The sequence below is a fragment of the Oncorhynchus mykiss genome, chromosome 28 (genome assembly GCF_013265735.2).
Source record: "Oncorhynchus mykiss isolate Arlee chromosome 28, USDA_OmykA_1.1, whole genome shotgun sequence".
In the NCBI taxonomy this organism is placed as follows: domain Eukaryota; kingdom Metazoa; phylum Chordata; class Actinopteri; order Salmoniformes; family Salmonidae; genus Oncorhynchus; species Oncorhynchus mykiss.
The window spans coordinates 42,109,313-42,133,134 of record NC_048592.1 but is presented as its reverse complement, the minus strand read 5'-3'; the positions used below and the strand labels follow the sequence as shown (position 1 = coordinate 42,133,134).

General features: G+C 23.7%; 1 protein-coding gene across 1 annotated transcript in view; it reads left to right on the top strand.

Moving 5' to 3' along the window:
- The window catches only part of LOC110508267 (macrophage mannose receptor 1), a 230,583-nt gene that overhangs the window by 4,230 nt on the left and 202,531 nt on the right, over positions 1-23,822 (top strand). Inside the window, exon 2 of the mRNA XM_036966151.1 lies at positions 320-655. Within this exon, the coding sequence (XP_036822046.1) occupies positions 320-655 (336 nt within the window). The remainder of the gene's footprint in view (positions 1-319; positions 656-23,822) is intronic.

Genomic DNA, 23,822 nt, shown 5'->3' with positions numbered 1-23,822 from the left:
ATTGATTAAGGATGATGAGGGTGTGGTGCCTGGCCTTATTAGGATTTATATAGTGTTGTGTAGCCCTAGGACTGTTTTATATAGCTCTTTAAGAGTGTTATGTAGCCCTATGACAGTGCTTTACATAGCTCTATGAGATGTTTATGTAGCCCTATGACAGTGCTTTACATAGCTCTATGACAGTGTTATGTAGCCCTATGACAGTGTTATGTAGCCCTACGACTGTTAAAAAGTCCTTATGATAGGTTCAATTAAAGTGTTCAAATGGTTGCCTATTATGTCAATGCTGGTTAGTGATTGTTGTAATTTTTCTTTGTAGACGGTCCCTTCAACCTCTTCAATGCAGAAAGTGGCATTAGACAGGACCTGGCACGCTGGGTGTCAGGTGGACGTCTCTACTACACCAACAACAGGAAGTGTGCTGGGGTTTCTGGGAAGACAGAGGGTAGTACGCTGGTGTATTCTGACTGTGATGAGAAGAGCCTCCTCCAGCAGTGGGAGTGCAGTAATAACACACTGCTCACACTGAAAGGACAGACTCTGTACCTGCACATCAACGACAACAATGATCTGGTGCTGTCCAGAGACACGGGGCCTCGGAGTCGCTGGACCATCTCTGGAACAACGGACGGCCCCTGCTCGAGGACCCACAGAGGTACAGGATTAGAGTCACACGGTTCACATTTATTAGGATTGGAAAATGGATTTTAGACAAAATGGACAAAGTCTCGACACACAACACAAGAAGCAAAAGAAGCAGACAGTATATTTTATAGATTACAGGTTAAATATAACTACATCAGACAGTATATTTTATAGATTACAGGTTAAATATAACTACATCAGACAGTATATTTTATATATTACAGGTTAAATATAACTACATCAGACAGTATATTTTATAGATTACAGGTTAAATATAACTACATCAGACAGTATATTTTATAGATTACAGGTTAAATATAACTACATCAGACAGTATATTTTATAGATTACAGGTTAAATATAACTACATCAGACAGTATATTTTATAGATTACAGGTTAAATATAACTACATCAGACAGTATATTTTATATATTACAGGTTAAATATAACTACATCAGACAGTATATTTTATAGATTACAGGTTAAATATAACTACATCAGACAGTATATTTTATAGATTACAGGTTAAATATAACTACATCAGACAGTATATTTTATAGATTACAGGTTAAATATAACTACATCAGACAGTATATTTTATAGATTACAGGTTAAATATAACTACATCAGACAGTATATTTTATAGATTACAGGTTAAATATAACTACATCAGACAGTATATTTTATAGATTACAGGTTAAATATAACTACATCAGACAGTATATTTTATAGATTACAGGTTAAATATAACTACATCAGACAGTATATTTTATAGATTACAGGTTAAATATAACTACATCAGACAGTATATTTTATAGATTACAGGTTAAATATAACTACATCAGACAGTATATTTTATAGATTACAGGTTAAATATAACTACATCAGACAGTATATTTTATAGATTACAGGTTAAATATAACTACATCAGACAGTATATTTTATATATTACAGGTTAAATATAACTACATCAGACAGTATATTTTATAGATTACAGGTTAAATATAACTACATCAGACAGTATATTTTATATATTACAGGTTAAATATAACTACTTCAGACAGTATATTTTATAGATTACAGGTTAAATATAACTACATCAGACAGTATATTTTATAGATTACAGGTTAAATATAACTACATCAGACAGTATATTTTATATTTTACAGGTTAAATATAACTACTTCAGACAGTATATTTTATAGATTACAGGTTAAATATAACTACATCAGACAGTATATTTTATAGATTACAGGTTAAATATAACTACATCAGACAGTATATTTTATAGATTACAGGTTAAATATAACTACATCAGACAGTATATTTTATAGATTACAGGTTAAATATAACTACATCAGACAGTATATTTTATAGATTACAGGTTAAATATAACTACATCAGACAGTATATTTTATAGATTACAGGTTAAATATAACTACATCAGACAGTATATTTAATAGATTACAGGTTAAATATAACTACATCAGACAGTATATTTTATAGATTACAGGTTAAATATAACTACATCAGACAGTATATTTATAGATTACAGGTTAAATATAACTACATCAGACAGTATATTTTATAGATTACAGGTTAAATATAACTACATCAGACAGTATATTTATAGATTACAGGTTAAATATAACTACATCAGACAGTATATTTTATAGATTACAGGTTAAATATAACTACATCAGACAGTATATTTTATAGATTACAGGTTAAATATAACTACATCAGACAGTATATTTTATAGATTACAGGTTAAATATAACTACATCAGACAGTATATTTTATAGATTAAAGGTTAAATATAACTACATCAGACAGTATATTTTATATATTACAGGTTAAATATAACTACATCAGACAGTATATTTTATAGATTACAGGTTAAATATAACTACATCAGACAGTATATTTTATAGATTACAGGTTAAATATAACTACATCAGACAGTATATTTTATATATTACAGGTTAAATATAACTACATCAGACAGTATATTTTACAGGTTAAATATAACTACATCAGACAGTATATTTTATAGATTACAGGTTAAATATAACAACATCAGACAGTATATTTATAGATTACAGGTTAAATATAACTACATCAGACAGTATATTTTATATATTACAGGTTAAATATAACTACATCAGACAGTATATTTTATAGATTACAGGTTAAATATAACTACATCAGACAGTATATTTTATAGATTACAGGTTAAATATAACTACATCAGACAGTATATTTTATATATTACAGGTTAAATATAACTACATCAGACAGTATATTTTATAGATTACAGGTTAAATATAACTACATCAGACAGTATATTTTATAGATTACAGGTTAAATATAACTACATCAGACAGTATATTTTATAGATTACAGGTTAAATATAACTACATCAGACAGTATATTTTACAGGTTAAATATAACTACATCAGACAGTATATTTTATATATTACAGGTTAAATATAACTACATCAGACAGTATATTTTACAGGTTAAATATAACTACATCAGACAGTATATTTTATAGATTACAGGTTAAATATAACTACATCAGACAGTATATTTTACAGGTTAAATATAACTACATCAGACAGTATATTTTATAGATTACAGGTTAAATATAACTACATCAGACAGTATATTTTATATATTACAGGTTAAATATAACTACATCAGACAGTATATTTTATAGATTACAGGTTAAATATAACTACATCAGACAGTATATTTTATATATTACAGGTTAAATATAACTACATCAGACAGTATATTTTATAGATTACAGGTTAAATATAACTACATCAGACAGTATATTTTATAGATTACAGGTTAAATATAACTACATCAGACAGTATATTTTATAGATTACAGGTTAAATATAACTACATCAGACAGTATATTTTATATATTACAGGTTAAATATAACTACATCAAACAGTATATTTTATAGATTACAGGTTAAATATAACTACATCAGACAGTATATTTTATATATTACAGGTTAAATATAACTACATCAGACAGTATATTTTATAGATTACAGGTTAAATATAACTACATCAGACAGTATATTTTATAGATTACAGGTTAAATATAACTACATCAGACAGTATATTTTACAGGTTAAATATAACTACATCAGACAGTATATTTTACAGGTTAAATATAACTACATCAGACAGTATATTTTATAGATTACAGGTTAAATATAACTACATCAGACAGTATATTTTATAGATTACAGGTTAAATATAACTACATCAGACAGTATATTTTATATATTACAGGTTAAATATAACTACATCAGACAGTATATTTTATAGATTACAGGTTAAATATAACTACATCAGACAGTATATTTTATATATTACAGGTTAAATATAACTACATCAAACAGTATATTTTATAGATTACAGGTTAAATATAACTACATCAGACAGTATATTTTATATATTACAGGTTAAATATAACTACATCAGACAGTATATTTTATAGATTACAGGTTAAATATAACTACATCAGACAGTATATTTTATAGATTACAGGTTAAATATAACTACATCAGACAGTATATTTTACAGGTTAAATATAACTACATCAGACAGTATATTTTACAGGTTAAATATAACTACATCAGACAGTATATTTTATAGATTACAGGTTAAATATAACTACATCAGACAGTATATTTTATATTTTACAGGTTAAATATAACTACATCAGACAGTATATTTTATATTTTACAGGTTAAATATAACTACATCAGACAGTATATTTTATAGATTACAGGTTAAATATAACTACATCAGACAGTATATTTTATAGATTACAGGTTAAATATAACTACATCAGACAGTATATTTTATAGATTACAGGTTAAATATAACTACATCAGACAGTATATTTTATAGATTACAGGTTAAATATAACTACATCAGACAGTATATTTTATAGATTACAGGTTAAATATAACTACATCAGACAGTATATTTTATATTTTACAGGTTAAATATAACTACATCAGACAGTATATTTTATATTTTACAGGTTAAATATAACTACATCAGACAGTATATTTTATATATTACAGGTTAAATATAACTACACCAGACAGTATATTTTATATATTACAGGTTAAATATAACTACATCAAACAGTATATTTTATAGATTACAGGTTAAATATAACTACATCAGACAGTATATTTTATATATTACAGGTTAAATATAACTACATCAGACAGTATATTTTATATATTACAGGTTAAATATAACTACATCAGACAGTATATTTTATAGATTACAGGTTAAATATAACTACATCAGACAGTATATTTTATAGATTACAGGTTAAATATAACTACACCAGACAGTATATTTTATAGATTACAGGTTAAATATAACTACATCAGACAGTATATTTTATAGGTTAAATATAACTACATCAGACAGTATATTTTATAGATTACAGGTTAAATATAACTACATCAGACAGTATATTTTATAGATTACAGGTTAAATATAACTACATCAGACAGTATATTTTATATATTACAGGTTAAATATAACTACATCAGACAGTATATTTTATAGATTACAGGTTAAATATAACTACACCAGACAGTATATTTTATAGATTACAGGTTAAATATAACTACATCAGACAGTATATTTTATATATTACAGGTTAAATATAACTACATCAGACAGTATATTTTATATATTACAGGTTAAATATAACTACATCAGACAGTATATTTTATAGATTACAGGTTAAATATAACTACATCAGACAGTATATTTTATATTTTACAGGTTAAATATAACTACATCAGACAGTATATTTTTTATTTTACAGGTTAAATATAACTACATCAGACAGTATATTTTATATATTACAGGTTAAATATAACTACACCAGACAGTATATTTTATATATTACAGGTTAAATATAACTACATCAAACAGTATATTTTATAGATTACAGGTTAAATATAACTACATCAGACAGTATATTTTATATATTACAGGTTAAATATAACTACATCAGACAGTATATTTTATATATTACAGGTTAAATATAACTACATCAGACAGTATATTTTATAGATTACAGGTTAAATATAACTACATCAGACAGTATATTTTATAGATTACAGGTTAAATATAACTACACCAGACAGTATATTTTATAGATTACAGGTTAAATATAACTACATCAGACAGTATATTTTATAGGTTAAATATAACTACATCAGACAGTATATTTTATAGATTACAGGTTAAATATAACTACATCAGACAGTATATTTTATAGATTACAGGTTAAATATAACTACATCAGACAGTATATTTTATATATTACAGGTTAAATATAACTACATCAGACAGTATATTTTATAGATTACAGGTTAAATATAACTACACCAGACAGTATATTTTATAGATTACAGGTTAAATATAACTACATCAGACAGTATATTTTATATATTACAGGTTAAATATAACTACATCAGACAGTATATTTTATATATTACAGGTTAAATATAACTACATCAGACAGTATATTTTATAGATTACAGGTTAAATATAACTACATCAGACAGTATATTTTATAGATTACAGGTTAAATATAACTACATCAGACAGTATATTTTATATTTTACAGGTTAAATATAACTACATCAGACAGTATATTTTATAGATTACAGGTTAAATATAACTACATCAGACAGTATATTTTATATATTACAGGTTAAATATAACTACATCAGACAGTATATTTTATAGATTACAGGTTAAATATAACTACACCAGACAGTATATTTTATATTTTACAGGTTAAATATAACTACATCAGACAGTATATTTTACAGGTTAAATATAACTACATCAGACAGTATATTTTATAGATTACAGGTTAAATATAACTACATCAGACAGTATATTTTACAGGTTAAATATAACTACACCAGACAGTATATTTTATAGATTACAGGTTAAATATAACTACATCAGACAGTATATTTTATAGATTACAGGTTAAATATAACTACATCAGACAGTATATTTTATAGATTACAGGTTAAATATAACTACATCAGACAGTATATTTTATAGATTACAGGTTAAATATAACTACACCAGACAGTATATTTTATAGATTACAGGTTAAATATAACTACATCAGACAGTATATTTTATATATTACAGGTTAAATATAACTACATCAGACAGTATATTTTATAGATTACAGGTTAAATATAACTACACCAGACAGTATATTTTATATTTTACAGGTTAAATATAACTACATCAGACAGTATATTTTACAGGTTAAATATAACTACATCAGACAGTATATTTTATAGATTACAGGTTAAATATAACTACATCAGACAGTATATTTTACAGGTTAAATATAACTACACCAGACAGTATATTTTATAGATTACAGGTTAAATATAACTACATCAGACAGTATATTTTATAGATTACAGGTTAAATATAACTACATCAGACAGTATATTTTATAGATTACAGGTTAAATATAACTACATCAGACAGTATATTTTATAGATTACAGGTTAAATATAACTACATCAGACAGTATATTTTATAGATTACAGGTTAAATATAACTACATCAGACAGTATATTTTATAGATTACAGGTTAAATATAACTACACCAGACAGTATATTTTATATTTTACAGGTTAAATATAACTACATCAGACAGTATATTTTACAGGTTAAATATAACTACATCAGACAGTATATTTTATAGATTACAGGTTAAATATAACTACATCAGACAGTATATTTTACAGATTAAATATAACTACACCAGACAGTATATTTTATAGATTACAGGTTAAATATAACTACATCAGACAGTATATTTTATAGATTACAGGTTAAATATAACTACATCAGACAGTATATTTTATAGATTACAGGTTAAATATAACTACATCAGACAGTATATTTTATAGATTACAGGTTAAATATAACTACATCAGACAGTATATTTTATAGATTACAGGTTAAATATAACTACATCAGACAGTATATTTTATAGATTACAGGTTAAATATAACTACATCAGACAGTATATTTTACAGGTTAAATATAACTACATCAGACAGTATATTTTATAGATTACAGGTTAAATATAACTACATCAGACAGTATATTTTATAGATTACAGGTTAAATATAACAACATCAGACAGTATATTTTATAGATTACAGGTTAAATATAACTACATCAGACAGTATATTTTATAGATTACAGGTTAAATATAACTACATCAGACAGTATATTTTATAGATTACAGGTTAAATATAACTACATCAGACAGTATATTTTATAGATTACAGGTTAAATATAACTACATCAGACAGTATATTTTATAGATTACAGGTTAAATATAACTACATCAGACAGTATATTTTATAGATTACAGGTTAAATATAACTACATCAGACAGTATATTTTATAGATTACAGGTTAAATATAACTACATCAGACAGTATATTTTATATTTTAGAGGTTAAATATAACTACATCAGACAGTATATTTTATATATTACAGGTTAAATATAACTACATCAGACAGTATATTTTATATATTACAGGTTAAATATAACTACATCAGACAGTATATTTTATATATTACAGGTTAAATATAACTACATCAGACAGTATATTTTACAGGTTAAATATAACTACATCAGACAGTATATTTTATAGATTACAGGTTAAATATAACTACATCAGACAGTATATTTTATAGATTACAGGTTAAATATAACTACATCAGACAGTATATTTTATAGATTACAGGTTAAATATAACTACATCAGACAGTATATTTTATAGATTACAGGTTAAATATAACTACATCAGACAGTATATTTTATAGATTACAGGTTAAATATAACTACATCAGACAGTATATTTTATAGATTACAGGTTAAATATAACTACATCAGACAGTATATTTTATAGATTACAGGTTAAATATAACTACATCAGACAGTATATTTTATAGATTACAGGTTAAATATAACTACATCAGACAGTATATTTTATAGATTACAGGTTAAATATAACTACATCAGACAGTATATTTTATAGATTACAGGTTAAATATAACTACATCAGACAGTATATTTTATATATTACAGGTTAAATATAACTACATCAGACAGTATATTTTATATATTACAGGTTAAATATAACTACATCAGACAGTATATTTTATAGATTACAGGTTAAATATAACTACATCAGACAGTATATTTTACAGATTAAATATAACTACATCAGACAGTATATTTTATAGATTACAGGTTAAATATAACTACATCAGACAGTATATTTTATAGATTACAGGTTAAATATAACTACATCAGACAGTATATTTTATAGATTACAGGTTAAATATAACTACATCAGACAGTATATTTTATAGATTACAGGTTAAATATAACTACATCAGACAGTATATTTTACAGGTTAAATATAACTACATCAGACAGTATATTTTATAGATTACAGGTTAAATATAACTACATCAGACAGTATATTTTATAGATTACAGGTTAAATATAACTACATCAGACAGTATATTTTATAGATTACAGGTTAAATATAACTACATCAGACAGTATATTTTATAGATTACAGGTTAAATATAACTACATCAGACAGTATATTTTATAGATTACAGGTTAAATATAACTACATCAGACAGTATATTTTATAGATTACAGGTTAAATATAACTACATCAGACAGTATATTTTATAGATTACAGGTTAAATATAACTACATCAGACAGTATATTTTATAGATTACAGGTTAAATATAACTACATCAGACAGTATATTTTATATATTACAGGTTAAATATAACTACATCAGACAGTATATTTTATAGATTACAGGTTAAATATAACTACATCAGACAGTATATTTTATAGATTACAGGTTAAATATAACTACATCAGACAGTATATTTTATAGATTACAGGTTAAATATAACTACATCAGACAGTATATTTTATAGATTACAGGTTAAATATAACTACATCAGACAGTATATTTTATAGATTACAGGTTAAATATAACTACATCAGACAGTATATTTTATATATTACAGGTTAAATATAACTACATCAGACAGTATATTTTATAGATTACAGGTTAAATATAACTACATCAGACAGTATATTTTATATTTTACAGGTTAAATATAACTACACCAGACAGTATATTTTACAGGTTAAATATAACTACACCAGACAGTATATTTTATATTTTACAGGTTAAATATAACTACACCAGACAGTATATTTTACAGGTTAAATATAACTACACCAGACAGTATATTTTATAGATTACAGGTTAAATATAACTACATCAGACAGTATATTTTATATATTACAGGTTAAATATAACTACATCAGACAGTATATTTTATAGATTACAGGTTAAATATAACTACATCAGACAGTATATTTTATAGATTACAGGTTAAATATAACTACATCAAACAGTATATTTTATAGATTACAGGTTAAATATAACTACACCAGACAGTATATTTTACAGGTTAAATATAACTACATCAGACAGTATATTTTATATATTACAGGTTAAATATAACTACACCAGACAGTATATTTTATAGATTACAGGTTAAATATAACTACATCAGACAGTATATTTTACAGGTTAAATATAACTACATCAGACAGTATATTTTACAGGTTAAATATAACTACATCAGACAGTATATTTTATAGATTACAGGTTAAATATAACTACATCAGACAGTATATTTTATATATTACAGGTTAAATATAACTACACCAGACAGTATATTTTATAGATTACAGGTTAAATATAACTACATCAGACAGTATATTTTATATATTACAGGTTAAATATAACTACATCAGACAGTATATTTTATATATTACAGGTTAAATATAACTACATCAGACAGTATATTTTACAGGTTAAATATAACTACATCAGACAGTATATTTTATATATTACAGGTTAAATATAACTACATCAGACAGTATATTTTATAGATTACAGGTTAAATATAACTACACCAGACAGTATATTTTATAGATTACAGGTTAAATATAACTACACCAGACAGTATATTTTATAGATTACAGGTTAAATATAACTACATCAGACAGTATATTTTATATATTACAGGTTAAATATAACTACATCAGACAGTATATTTTATAGATTACAGGTTAAATATAACTACATCAGACAGTATATTTTATATTTTACAGGTTAAATATAACTACATCAGACAGTATATTTTATAGATTACAGGTTAAATATAACTACATCAGACAGTATATTTTATATTTTAGAGGTTAAATATAACTACACCAGACAGTATATTTTATATTTTACAGGTTAAATATAACTACATCAGACAGTATATTTTATATATTACAGGTTAAATATAACTACATCAGACAGTATATTTTATATATTACAGGTTAAATATAACTACATCAGACAGTATATTTTATATATTACAGGTTAAATATAACTACATCAGACAGTATATTTTATATATTACAGGTTAAATATAACTACATCAGACAGTATATTTTATATTTTACAGGTTAAATATAACTACATCAGACAGTATATTTTATAGATTACAGGTTAAATATAACTACATCAGACAGTATATTTTATAGATTACAGGTTAAATATAACTACATCAGACAGTATATTTTATAGATTACAGGTTAAATATAACTACATCAGACAGTATATTTTATAGATTACAGGTTCAATATAACTACATCAGACAGTATATTTTATATATTACAGGTTAAATATAACTACATCAGACAGTATATTTTATATATTACAGGTTAAATATAACTACATCAGACAGTATATTTTATATTTTACAGGTTAAATATAACTACATCAGACAGTATATTTTATAGATTACAGGTTAAATATAACTACATCAGACAGTATATTTTATATATTACAGGTTAAATATAACTACATCAGACAGTATATTTTATATATTACAGGTTAAATATAACTACACCAGACAGTATATTTTATAGATTACAGGTTAAATATAACTACATCAGACAGTATATTTTATAGATTACAGGTTAAATATAACTACACCAGACAGTATATTTTATAGATTACAGGTTAAATATAACTACATCAGACAGTATATTTTATAGATTACAGGTTAAATATAACTACATCAGACAGTATATTTTATAGATTACAGGTTAAATATAACTACATCAGACAGTATATTTTATAGATTACAGGTTAAATATAACTACATTAGACAGTATATTTTATAGATTACAGGTTAAATATAACTACATCAGACAGTATATTTTATAGATTACAGGTTAAATATAACTACATCAGACAGTATATTTTATATATTACAGGTTAAATATAACTACATCAGACAGTATATTTTATAGATTACAGGTTAAATATAACTACATCAGACAGTATATTTTATAGATTACAGGTTAAATATAACTACATCAGACAGTATATTTTATAGATTACAGGTTAAATATAACTACATCAGACAGTATATTTTATAGATTACAGGTTAAATATAACAACATCAGACAGTATATTTTACAGGTTAAATATAACTACATCAGACAGTATATTTTATAGATTACAGGTTAAATATAACTACATCAGACAGTATATTTTATATTTTACAGGTTAAATATAACTACACCAGACAGTATATTTTATAGATTACAGGTTAAATATAACTACATCAGACAGTATATTTTATAGATTACAGGTTAAATATAACTACATCAGACAGTATATTTTATAGATTACAGGTTAAATATAACTACATCAGGCAGTATATTTTATAGATTACAGGTTAAATATAACTACACCAGACAGTATATTTTATAGATTACAGGTTAAATATAAATACACCAGACAGTATATTTTATATATTACAGGTTAAATATAACTACATCAGACAGTATATTTTATAGATTACAGGTTAAATATAACTACACCAGACAGTATATTTTATATATTACAGGTTAAATATAACTACATCAGACAGTATATTTTATAGATTACAGGTTAAATATAACTACACCAGACAGTATATTTTATAGATTACAGGTTAAATATAACAACATCAGACAGTATATTTTATAGATTACAGGTTAAATATAACTACATCAGACAGTATATTTTATAGATTACAGGTTAAATATAACTACATCAGACAGTATATTTTATAGATTACAGGTTAAATATAACTACATCAGACAGTATATTTTATAGATTACAGGTTAAATATAACTACATCAGACAGTATATTTTATATTTTACAGGTTAAATATAACTACACCAGACAGTATATTTTATAGATTACAGGTTAAATATAACAACATCAGACAGTATATTTTATAGATTACAGGTTAAATATAACTACATCAGACAGTATATTTTATATATTACAGGTTAAATATAACTACATCAGACAGTATATTTTATATATTACAGGTTAAATATAACTACACCAGACAGTATATTTTATATATTACAGGTTAAATATAACTACACCAGACAGTATATTTTATAGATTACAGGTTAAATATAACTACACCAGACAGTATATTTTATATATTACAGGTTAAATATAACTACATCAGACAGTATATTTAATAGATTACAGGTTAAATATAACTACATCAGACAGTATATTTTATAGATTACAGGTTAAATATAACTACACCAGACAGTATATTTTATATATTACAGGTTAAATATAACTACATCAGACAGTATATTTAATAGATTACAGGTTAAATATAACTACATCAGACAGTATATTTTATAGATTACAGGTTAAATATAACTACACCAGACAGTATATTTTATAGATTACAGGTTAAATATAACTACACCAGACAGTATATTTAATAGATTACAGGTTAAATATAACTACATCAGACAGTATATTTTATATATTACAGGTTAAATATAACTACATCAGGCAGTATATTTTATAGATTACAGGTTAAATATAACTACACCAGACAGTATATTTTATAGATTACAGGTTAAATATAACTACACCAGACAGTATATTTTATATATTACAGGTTAAATATAACTACATCAGACAGTATATTTAATAGATTACAGGTTAAATATAACTACATCAAACAGTATATTTTATAGATTACAGGTTAAATATAACTACACCAGACAGTATATTTTATATATTACAGGTTAAATATAACTACATCAGACAGTATATTTAATAGATTACAGGTTAAATATAACTACATCAGACAGTATATTTTATAGATTACAGGTTAAATATAACTACACCAGACAGTATATTTTATAGATTACAGGTTAAATATAACTACACCAGACAGTATATTTAATAGATTACAGGTTAAATATAACTACATCAGACAGTATATTTTATATATTACAGGTTAAATATAACTACATCAGGCAGTATATTTTATAGATTACAGGTTAAATATAACTACACCAGACAGTATATTTTATAGATTACAGGTTAAATATAACTACACCAGACAGTATATTTTATATTTTACAGGTTAAATATAACTACACCAGACAGTATATTTTATATATTACAGGTTAAATATAACTACATCAGACAGTATATTTTATATATTACAGGTTAAATATAACTACATCACAGTATATTTTATATATTACAGGTTAAATATAACTACACCAGACAGTATATTTTATAGATTACAGGTTAAATATAACTACACCAGACAGTATATTTTATAGATTACAGGTTAAATATAACTACACCAGACAGTATATTTTATAGATTACAGGCTTCATATAACTACACCAGACAGTATATTTTATATATTACAGGTTAAATATAACTACACCAGACAGTATATTTTATAGATTACAGGCTTCATATAACTACACCAGACAGTATATTTAATAGATTACAGGCTTCATATAACTACACCAGACAGTATATTTAATAGATTACAGGTTTCATATAACTACACCAGACAGTATATTTTATAGATTACAGGTTAAATATAACTACATCAGACAGTATATTTTATAGATTACAGGTTAAATATAACTACATCAGACAGTATATTTTATATTTTACAGGTTAAATATAACTACATCAGACAGTATATTTTACAGGTTAAATATAACTACATCAGACAGTATATTTTATAGATTACAGGTTAAATATAACTACACCAGACAGTATATTTTATAGATTACAGGTTAAATATAACTACATCAGACAGTATATTTTACAGGTTAAATATAACTACACCAGACAGTATATTTTATAGATTACAGGTTAAATATAACTACATCAGACAGTATATTTTATAGATTACAGGTTAAATATAACTACACCAGACAGTATATTTTATAGATTACAGGTTAAATATAACTACACCAGACAGTATATTTTATAGATTACAGGTTAAATATAACTACATCAGACAGTATATTTTATAGATTACAGGTTAAATATAACTACATCAGACAGTATATTTTATAGATTACAGGTTAAATATAACTACATCAGACAGTATATTTTATAGATTACAGGTTAAATATAACTACATCAGACAGTATATTTTATAGATTACAGGTTAAATATAACTACATCAGACAGTATATTTTATAGATTACAGGTTAAATATAACTACATCAGACAGTATATTTTACAGGTTAAATATAACTACATCAGACAGTATATTTTATAGATTACAGGTTAAATATAACTACATCAGACAGTATATTTTATAGATTACAGGTTAAATATAACTACATCAGACAGTATATTTTATAGATTACAGGTTAAATATAACTACATCAGACAGTATATTTTATAGATTACAGGTTAAATATAACTACATCAGACAGTATATTTTATAGATTACAGGTTAAATATAAATACATCAGACAGTATATTTTATAGATTACAGGTTAAATATAACTACATCAGACAGTATATTTTATAGATTACAGGTTAAATATAACTACATCAGACAGTATATTTTACAGGTTAAATATAACTACATCAGACAGTATATTTTATATTTTACAGGTTAAATATAACTACATCAGACAGTATATTTTATAGATTACAGGTTAAATATAACTACATCAGACAGTATATTTTATAGATTACAGGTTAAATATAACTACATCAGACAGTATATTTTATAGATTACAGGTTAAATATAACTACATCAGACAGTATATTTTATAGATTACAGGTTAAATATAACTACATCAGACAGTATATTTTATAGATTACAGGTTAAATATAACTACATCAGACAGTATATTTTATAGATTACAGGTTAAATATAACTACATCAGACAGTATATTTTATAGATTACAGGTTAAATATAACTACATCAGACAGTATATTTTATAGATTACAGGTTAAATATAAATACATCAGACAGTATATTTTATATTTTACAGATTAAATATAACTACATCAGACAGTATATTTTATAGATTACACGTTAAATATAACTACATCAGACAGTATATTTTATATATTACAGGTTAAATATAACTACATCAGACAGTATATTTTATAGATTACAGGTTAGATATAACTACATCAGACAGTATATTTTATATATTAAAGGTTAAATATAACTACATCAGACAGTATATTTTATAGATTACAGGTTAAATATAACTACATCAGACAGTATATTTTATAGATTACAGGTTAAATATAACTACATCAGACAGTATATTTTACAGGTTAAATATAACTACATCAGACAGTATATTTTATATTTTACAGGTTAAATATAACTACATCAGACAGTATATGTTATAGATTACAGGTTAAATATAACTACATCAGACAGTATATTTTACAGGTTAAATATAACTACATCAGACAGTATATTTTATATTTTACAGGTTAAATATAACTACATCAGACAGTATATTTTATATTTTACAGGTTAAATATAACTACATCAGACAGTATATTTTATAGATTACAGGTTAAATATAACTACATCAGACAGTATATTTTATAGATTACAGGTTAAATATAACTACATCAGACAGTATATTTTATAGATTACAGGTTAAATATAACTACATCAGACAGTATATTTTACAGGTTAAATATAACTACATCAGACAGTATATTTTATAGATTACAGGTTAAATATAACTACATCAGACAGTATATTTTACAGGTTAAATATAACTACATCAGACAGTATATTTTATAGATTACAGGTTAAATATAACTACATCAGACAGTATATTTTATAGATTACAGGTTAAATATAACTACATCAGACACTATATTTTATATATTACAGGTTAAATATAACTACATCAGACAGTATATTTTATATTTTACAGGTTAAATATAACTACATCAGACAGTATATTTTATAGATTACAGGTTCAATATAACTACATCAGACAGTATATTTTATAGATTACAGGTTAAATATAACTACATCAGACAGTATATTTTATATATTACAGGTTAAATATAACTACATCAGACAGTATATTTTATATTTTACAGGTTAAATATAACTACATCAGACAGTATATTTTACAGGTTAAATATAACTACATCAGACAGTATATTTTATATATTACAGGTTAAATATAACTACATCAGACAGTATATTTTATATTTTACAGGTTAAATATAACTACATCAGACAGTATATTTTATATATTACAGGTTAAATATAACTACATCAGACAGTATATTTTATAGATTACAGGTTAAATATAACTACATCAGACAGTATATTTAATAGATTACAGGTTAAATATAACTACATCAGACAGTATATTTTATAGATTACAGGTTAAATATAACTACATCAGACAGTATATTTTATAGATTACAGGTTAAATATAACTACATCAGACAGTATATTTTATATTTTACAGGTTAAATATAACTACATCAGACAGTATATTTTATAGATTACAGGTTAAATATAACTACATCAGACAGTATATTTTATATATTACAGGTTAAATATAACTACATCAGACAGTATATTTGATAGATTACAGGTTAAATATAACTACATCAGACAGTATATTTTATATTTTACAGGTTAAATATAACTACATCAGACAGTATATTTTACAGGTTAAATATAACTACATCAGACAGTATATTTTATATTTTACAGGTTAAATATAACTACATCAGACAGTATATTTTATAGATTACAGGTTAAATATAACTACATCAGACAGTATATTTTATATATTACAGGTTAAATATAACTACATCAGACAGTATATTTGATAGATTACAGGTTAAATATAACTACATCAGACAGTATATTTTATATTTTACAGGTTAAATATAACTACATCAGACAGTATATTTTACAGGTTAAATATAACTACATCAGACAGTATATTTTATATTTTACAGGTTAAATATAACTACATCAGACAGTATATTTTATATTTTACAGGTTAAATATAACTACATCAGACAGTATATTTTACAGGTTAAATATAACTACATCAGACAGTATATTTTATATATTACAGGTTAAATATAACTACATCAGACAGTATATTTTATATTTTACAGGTTAAATATAACTACATCAGACAGTATATTTTATATATTACAGGTTAAATATAACTACATCAGACAGTATATTTTATAGATTACAGGTTAAATATAACTACATCAGACAGTATATTTTATAGATTACAGGTTAAATATAACTACATCAGACAGTATATTTTATAGATTACAGGTTAAATATAACTACATCACAGTATATTTTATATATTACAGGTTAAATATAACTACATCAGACAGTATATTTTATAGATTACAGGTTAAATATAACTACATCAGACAGTATATTTTATAGATTACAGGTTAAATATAACTACATCAGACAGTATATTTTATAGATTACAGGTTAAATATAACTACATCAGACAGTATATTTTATAGATTACAGGTTAAATATAACTACATCAGACAGTATATTTTATATATTACAGGTTAAATATAACTACATCAGACAGTATATTTTATAGATTACAGGTTAAATATAACTACATCAGACAGTATATTCTACAGGTTAAATATAACTACATCAGACAGTATATTTTATATATTACAGGTTAAATATAACTACATCAGACAGTATATTTTACAGGTTAAATATAACTACATCAGACAGTATATTTTATAGATTACAGGTTAAATATAACTACATCAGACAGTATATTTTATATTTTACAGGTTAAATATAACTACATCAAACAGTATATTTTATAGATTACAGGTTAAATATAACTACATCAGACAGTATATTTTATAGATTACAGGTTAAATATAACTACATCAGACAGTATATTTTATAGATTACAGGTTAAATATAACTACATCAGACAGTATATTTTATAGATTACAGGTTAAATATAACTACATCAGACAGTATATTTTATAGATTACAGGTTAAATATAACTACATCAGACAGTATATTTTATATATTACAGGTTAAATATAACTACATCAGACAGTATATTTTATAGACTACAGGTTAAATATAACTACATCAGACAGTATATTTTATAGATTACAGGTTAAATATAACTACATCAGACAGTATATTTTATAGATTACAGGTTAAATATAACTACATCAGACAGTATATTTTATAGATTACAGGTTAAATATAACTACATCAGACAGTATATTTTATAGATTACAGGTTAAATATAACTACATCAGACAGTATATTTTATAGATTACAGGTTAAATATAACTACATCAGACAGTATATTTTATAGATTACAGGTTAAATATAACTACATCAGACAGTATATTTTATAGATTACAGGTTAAATATAACTACATCAGACAGTATATTTTATATATTACAGGTTAAATATAACTACATCAGACAGTATATTTTATAGATTACAGGTTAAATATAACTACATCAGACAGTATATTTTACAGGTTAAATATAACTACATCAGACAGTATATTTTATATATTACAGGTTAAATATAACTACATCAGACAGTATATTTTACAGGTTAAATATAACTACATCAGACAGTATATTTTATAGATTACAGGTTAAATATAACTACATCAGACAGTATATTTTATATTTTACAGGTTAAATATAACTACATCAAACAGTATATTTTATAGATTACAGGTTAAATATAACTACATCAGACAGTATATTTTATAGATTACAGGTTAAATATAACTACATCAGACAGTATATTTTATAGATTACAGGTTAAATATAACTACATCAGACAGTATATTTTATAGATTACAGGTTAAATATAACTACATCAGACAGTATATTTTATATATTACAGGTTAAATATAACTACATCAGACAGTATATTTTACAGGTTAAATATAACTACATCAGACAGTATATTTTATATATTACAGGTTAAATATAACTACATCAGACAGTATATTTTACAGGTTAAATATAACTACATCAGACAGTATATTGTATAGATTACAGGTTAAATGTAACCACATCAGACAGTATATTTTATATTTTACAGGTTAAATATAACTACATCAAACAGTATATTTTATAGATTACAGGTTAAATATAACTACATCAGACAGTATATTTCATAGATTACAGGTTAAATATAACTACATCCGACAGTATATTTTATAGATTACAGGTTAAATATAACTACATCAGACAGTATATTTTATAGATTACAGGTTAAATATAACTACATCAGACAGTATATTTTATATATTACAGGTTAAATATAACTACATCAGACAGTATATTTTATAGATTACAGGTTAAATATAACTACATCAGACAGTATATTTTACAGGTTAAATATAACTACATCAGACAGTATATTTTATATATTACAGGTTAAATATAACTACATCAGACAGTATATTTTACAGGTTAAATATAACTACATCAGACAGTATATTTTATAGATTACAGGTTAAATATAACTACATCAGACAGTATATTTTATATTTTACAGGTTAAATATAACTACATCAAACAGTATATTTTATAGATTACAGGTTAAATATAACTACATCAGACAGTATATTTTATAGATTACAGGTTAAATATAACTACATCAGACAGTATATTTTATAGATTACAGGTTAAATATAACTACATCAGACAGTATATTTTATAGATTACAGGTTAAATATAACTACATCAGACAGTATATTTTATAGATTACAGGTTAAATATAACTACATCAGACAGTATATTTTATAGATTACAGGTTAAATATAACTACATCAGACAGTATATTTTATATATTACAGGTTAAATATAACTACATCAGACAGTATATTTTATAGATTACAGGTTAAATATAACTACATCAGACAGTATATTTTATAGATTACAGGTTAAATATAACTACATCAGACAGTATATTTTATAGATTACAGGTTAAATATAACTACATCAGACAGTATATTTTATAGATTACAGGTTAAATATAACTACATTAGACAGTATATTTTATAGATTACAGGTTAAATATAACTACATCAGACAGTATATTTTACAGGTTAAATATAACTACATCAGACAGTATATTTTATAGATTACAGGTTAAATATAACTACATCAGACAGTATATTTTACAGGTTAAATATAACTACATCAGACAGTATATTTTATAGATTACAGGTTAAATATAACTACATCAGACAGTATATTTTATATTTTACAGGTTAAATATAACTACATCAAACAGTATATTTTATAGATTACAGGTTAAATATAACTACATCAGACAGTATATTTTATAGATTACAGGTTAAATATAACTACATCAGACAGTATATTTTATAGATTACAGGTTAAATATAACTACATCAGACAGTATATTTTATAGATTACAGGTTAAATATAACTACATCAGACAGTATATTTTATAGATTACAGGTTAAATATAACTACATCAGACAGTATATTTTATATATTACAGGTTAAATATAACTACATCAGACAGTATATTTTATAGATTACAGGTTAAATATAACTACATCAGACAGTATATTTTACAGGTTAAATATAACTACATCAGACAGTATATTTTATATATTACAGGTTAAATATAACTACATCAGACAGTATATTTTACAGGTTAAATATAACTACATCAGACAGTATATTTTATAGATTACAGGTTAAATATAACTACATCAGACAGTATATTTTATAGATTACAGGTTAAATATAACTACATCAGACAGTATATTTTATAGATTACAGGTTAAATATAACTACATCAGACAGTATATTTTATAGATTACAGGTTAAATATAACTACATCAGACAGTATATTTTATAGATTACAGGTTAAATATAACTACATCAGACAGTATATTTTATATATTACAGGTTAAATATAACTACATCAGACAGTATATTTTATAGATTACAGGTTAAATATAACTACATCAGACAGTATATTTTATAGATTACAGGTTAAATATAACTACATCAGACAGTATATTTTATAGATTACAGGTTAAATATAACTACATCAGACAGTATATTTTATAGATTACAGGTTAAATATAACTACATTAGACAGTATATTTTATAGATTACAGGTTAAATATAACTACATCAGACAGTATATTTTACAGGTTAAATATAACTACATCAGACAGTATATTTTATAGATTACAGGTTAAATATAACTACATCAGACAGTATATTTTACAGGTTAAATATAACTACATCAGACAGTATATTTTATAGATTACAGGTTAAATATAACTACATCAGACAGTATATTTTATATTTTACAGGTTAAATATAACTACATCAAACAGTATATTTTATAGATTACAGGTTAAATATAACTACATCAGACAGTATATTTTATAGATTACAGGTTAAATATAACTACATCAGACAGTATATTTTATAGATTACAGGTTAAATATAACTACATCAGACAGTATATTTTATAGATTACAGGTTAAATATAACTACATCAGACAGTATATTTTATAGATTACAGGTTAAATATAACTACATCAGACAGTATATTTTATAGATTACAGGTTAAATATAACTACATCAGACAGTATATTTTATATATTACAGGTTAAATATAACTACATCAGACAGTATATTTTATAGATTACAGGTTAAATGTAACTACATCAGACAGTATATTTTATATTTTACAGGTTAAATATAACTACATCAAACAGTATATTTTATAGATTACAGGTTAAATATAACTACATCAGACAGTATATTTTATAGATTACAGGTTAAATATAACTACATCCGACAGTATATTTTATAGATTACAGGTTAAATATAACTACATCAGACAGTATATTTTATAGATTACAGGTTAAATATAACTACATCAGACAGTATATTTTATATATTACAGGTTAAATATAACTACATCAGACAGTATATTTTATAGATTACAGGTTAAATATAACTACATCAGACAGTATATTTTACAGGTTAAATATAACTACATCAGACAGTATATTTTATATATTACAGGTTAAATATAACTACATCAGACAGTATATTTTACAGGTTAAATATAACTACATCAGACAGTATATTTTATAGATTACAGGTTAAATATAACTACATCAGACAGTATATTTTATATTTTACAGGTTAAATATAACTACATCAAACAGTATATTTTATAGATTACAGGTTAAATATAACTACATCAGACAGTATATTTTATAGATTACAGGTTAAATATAACTACATCAGACAGTATATTTTATAGATTACAGGTTAAATATAACTACATCAGACAGTATATTTTATAGATTACAGGTTAAATATAACTACATCAGACAGTATATTTTATAGATTACAGGTTAAATATAACTACATCAGACAGTATATTTTATAGATTACAGGTTAAATATAACTACATCAGACAGTATATTTTATATATTACAGGTTAAATATAACTACATCAGACAGTATATTTTATAGATT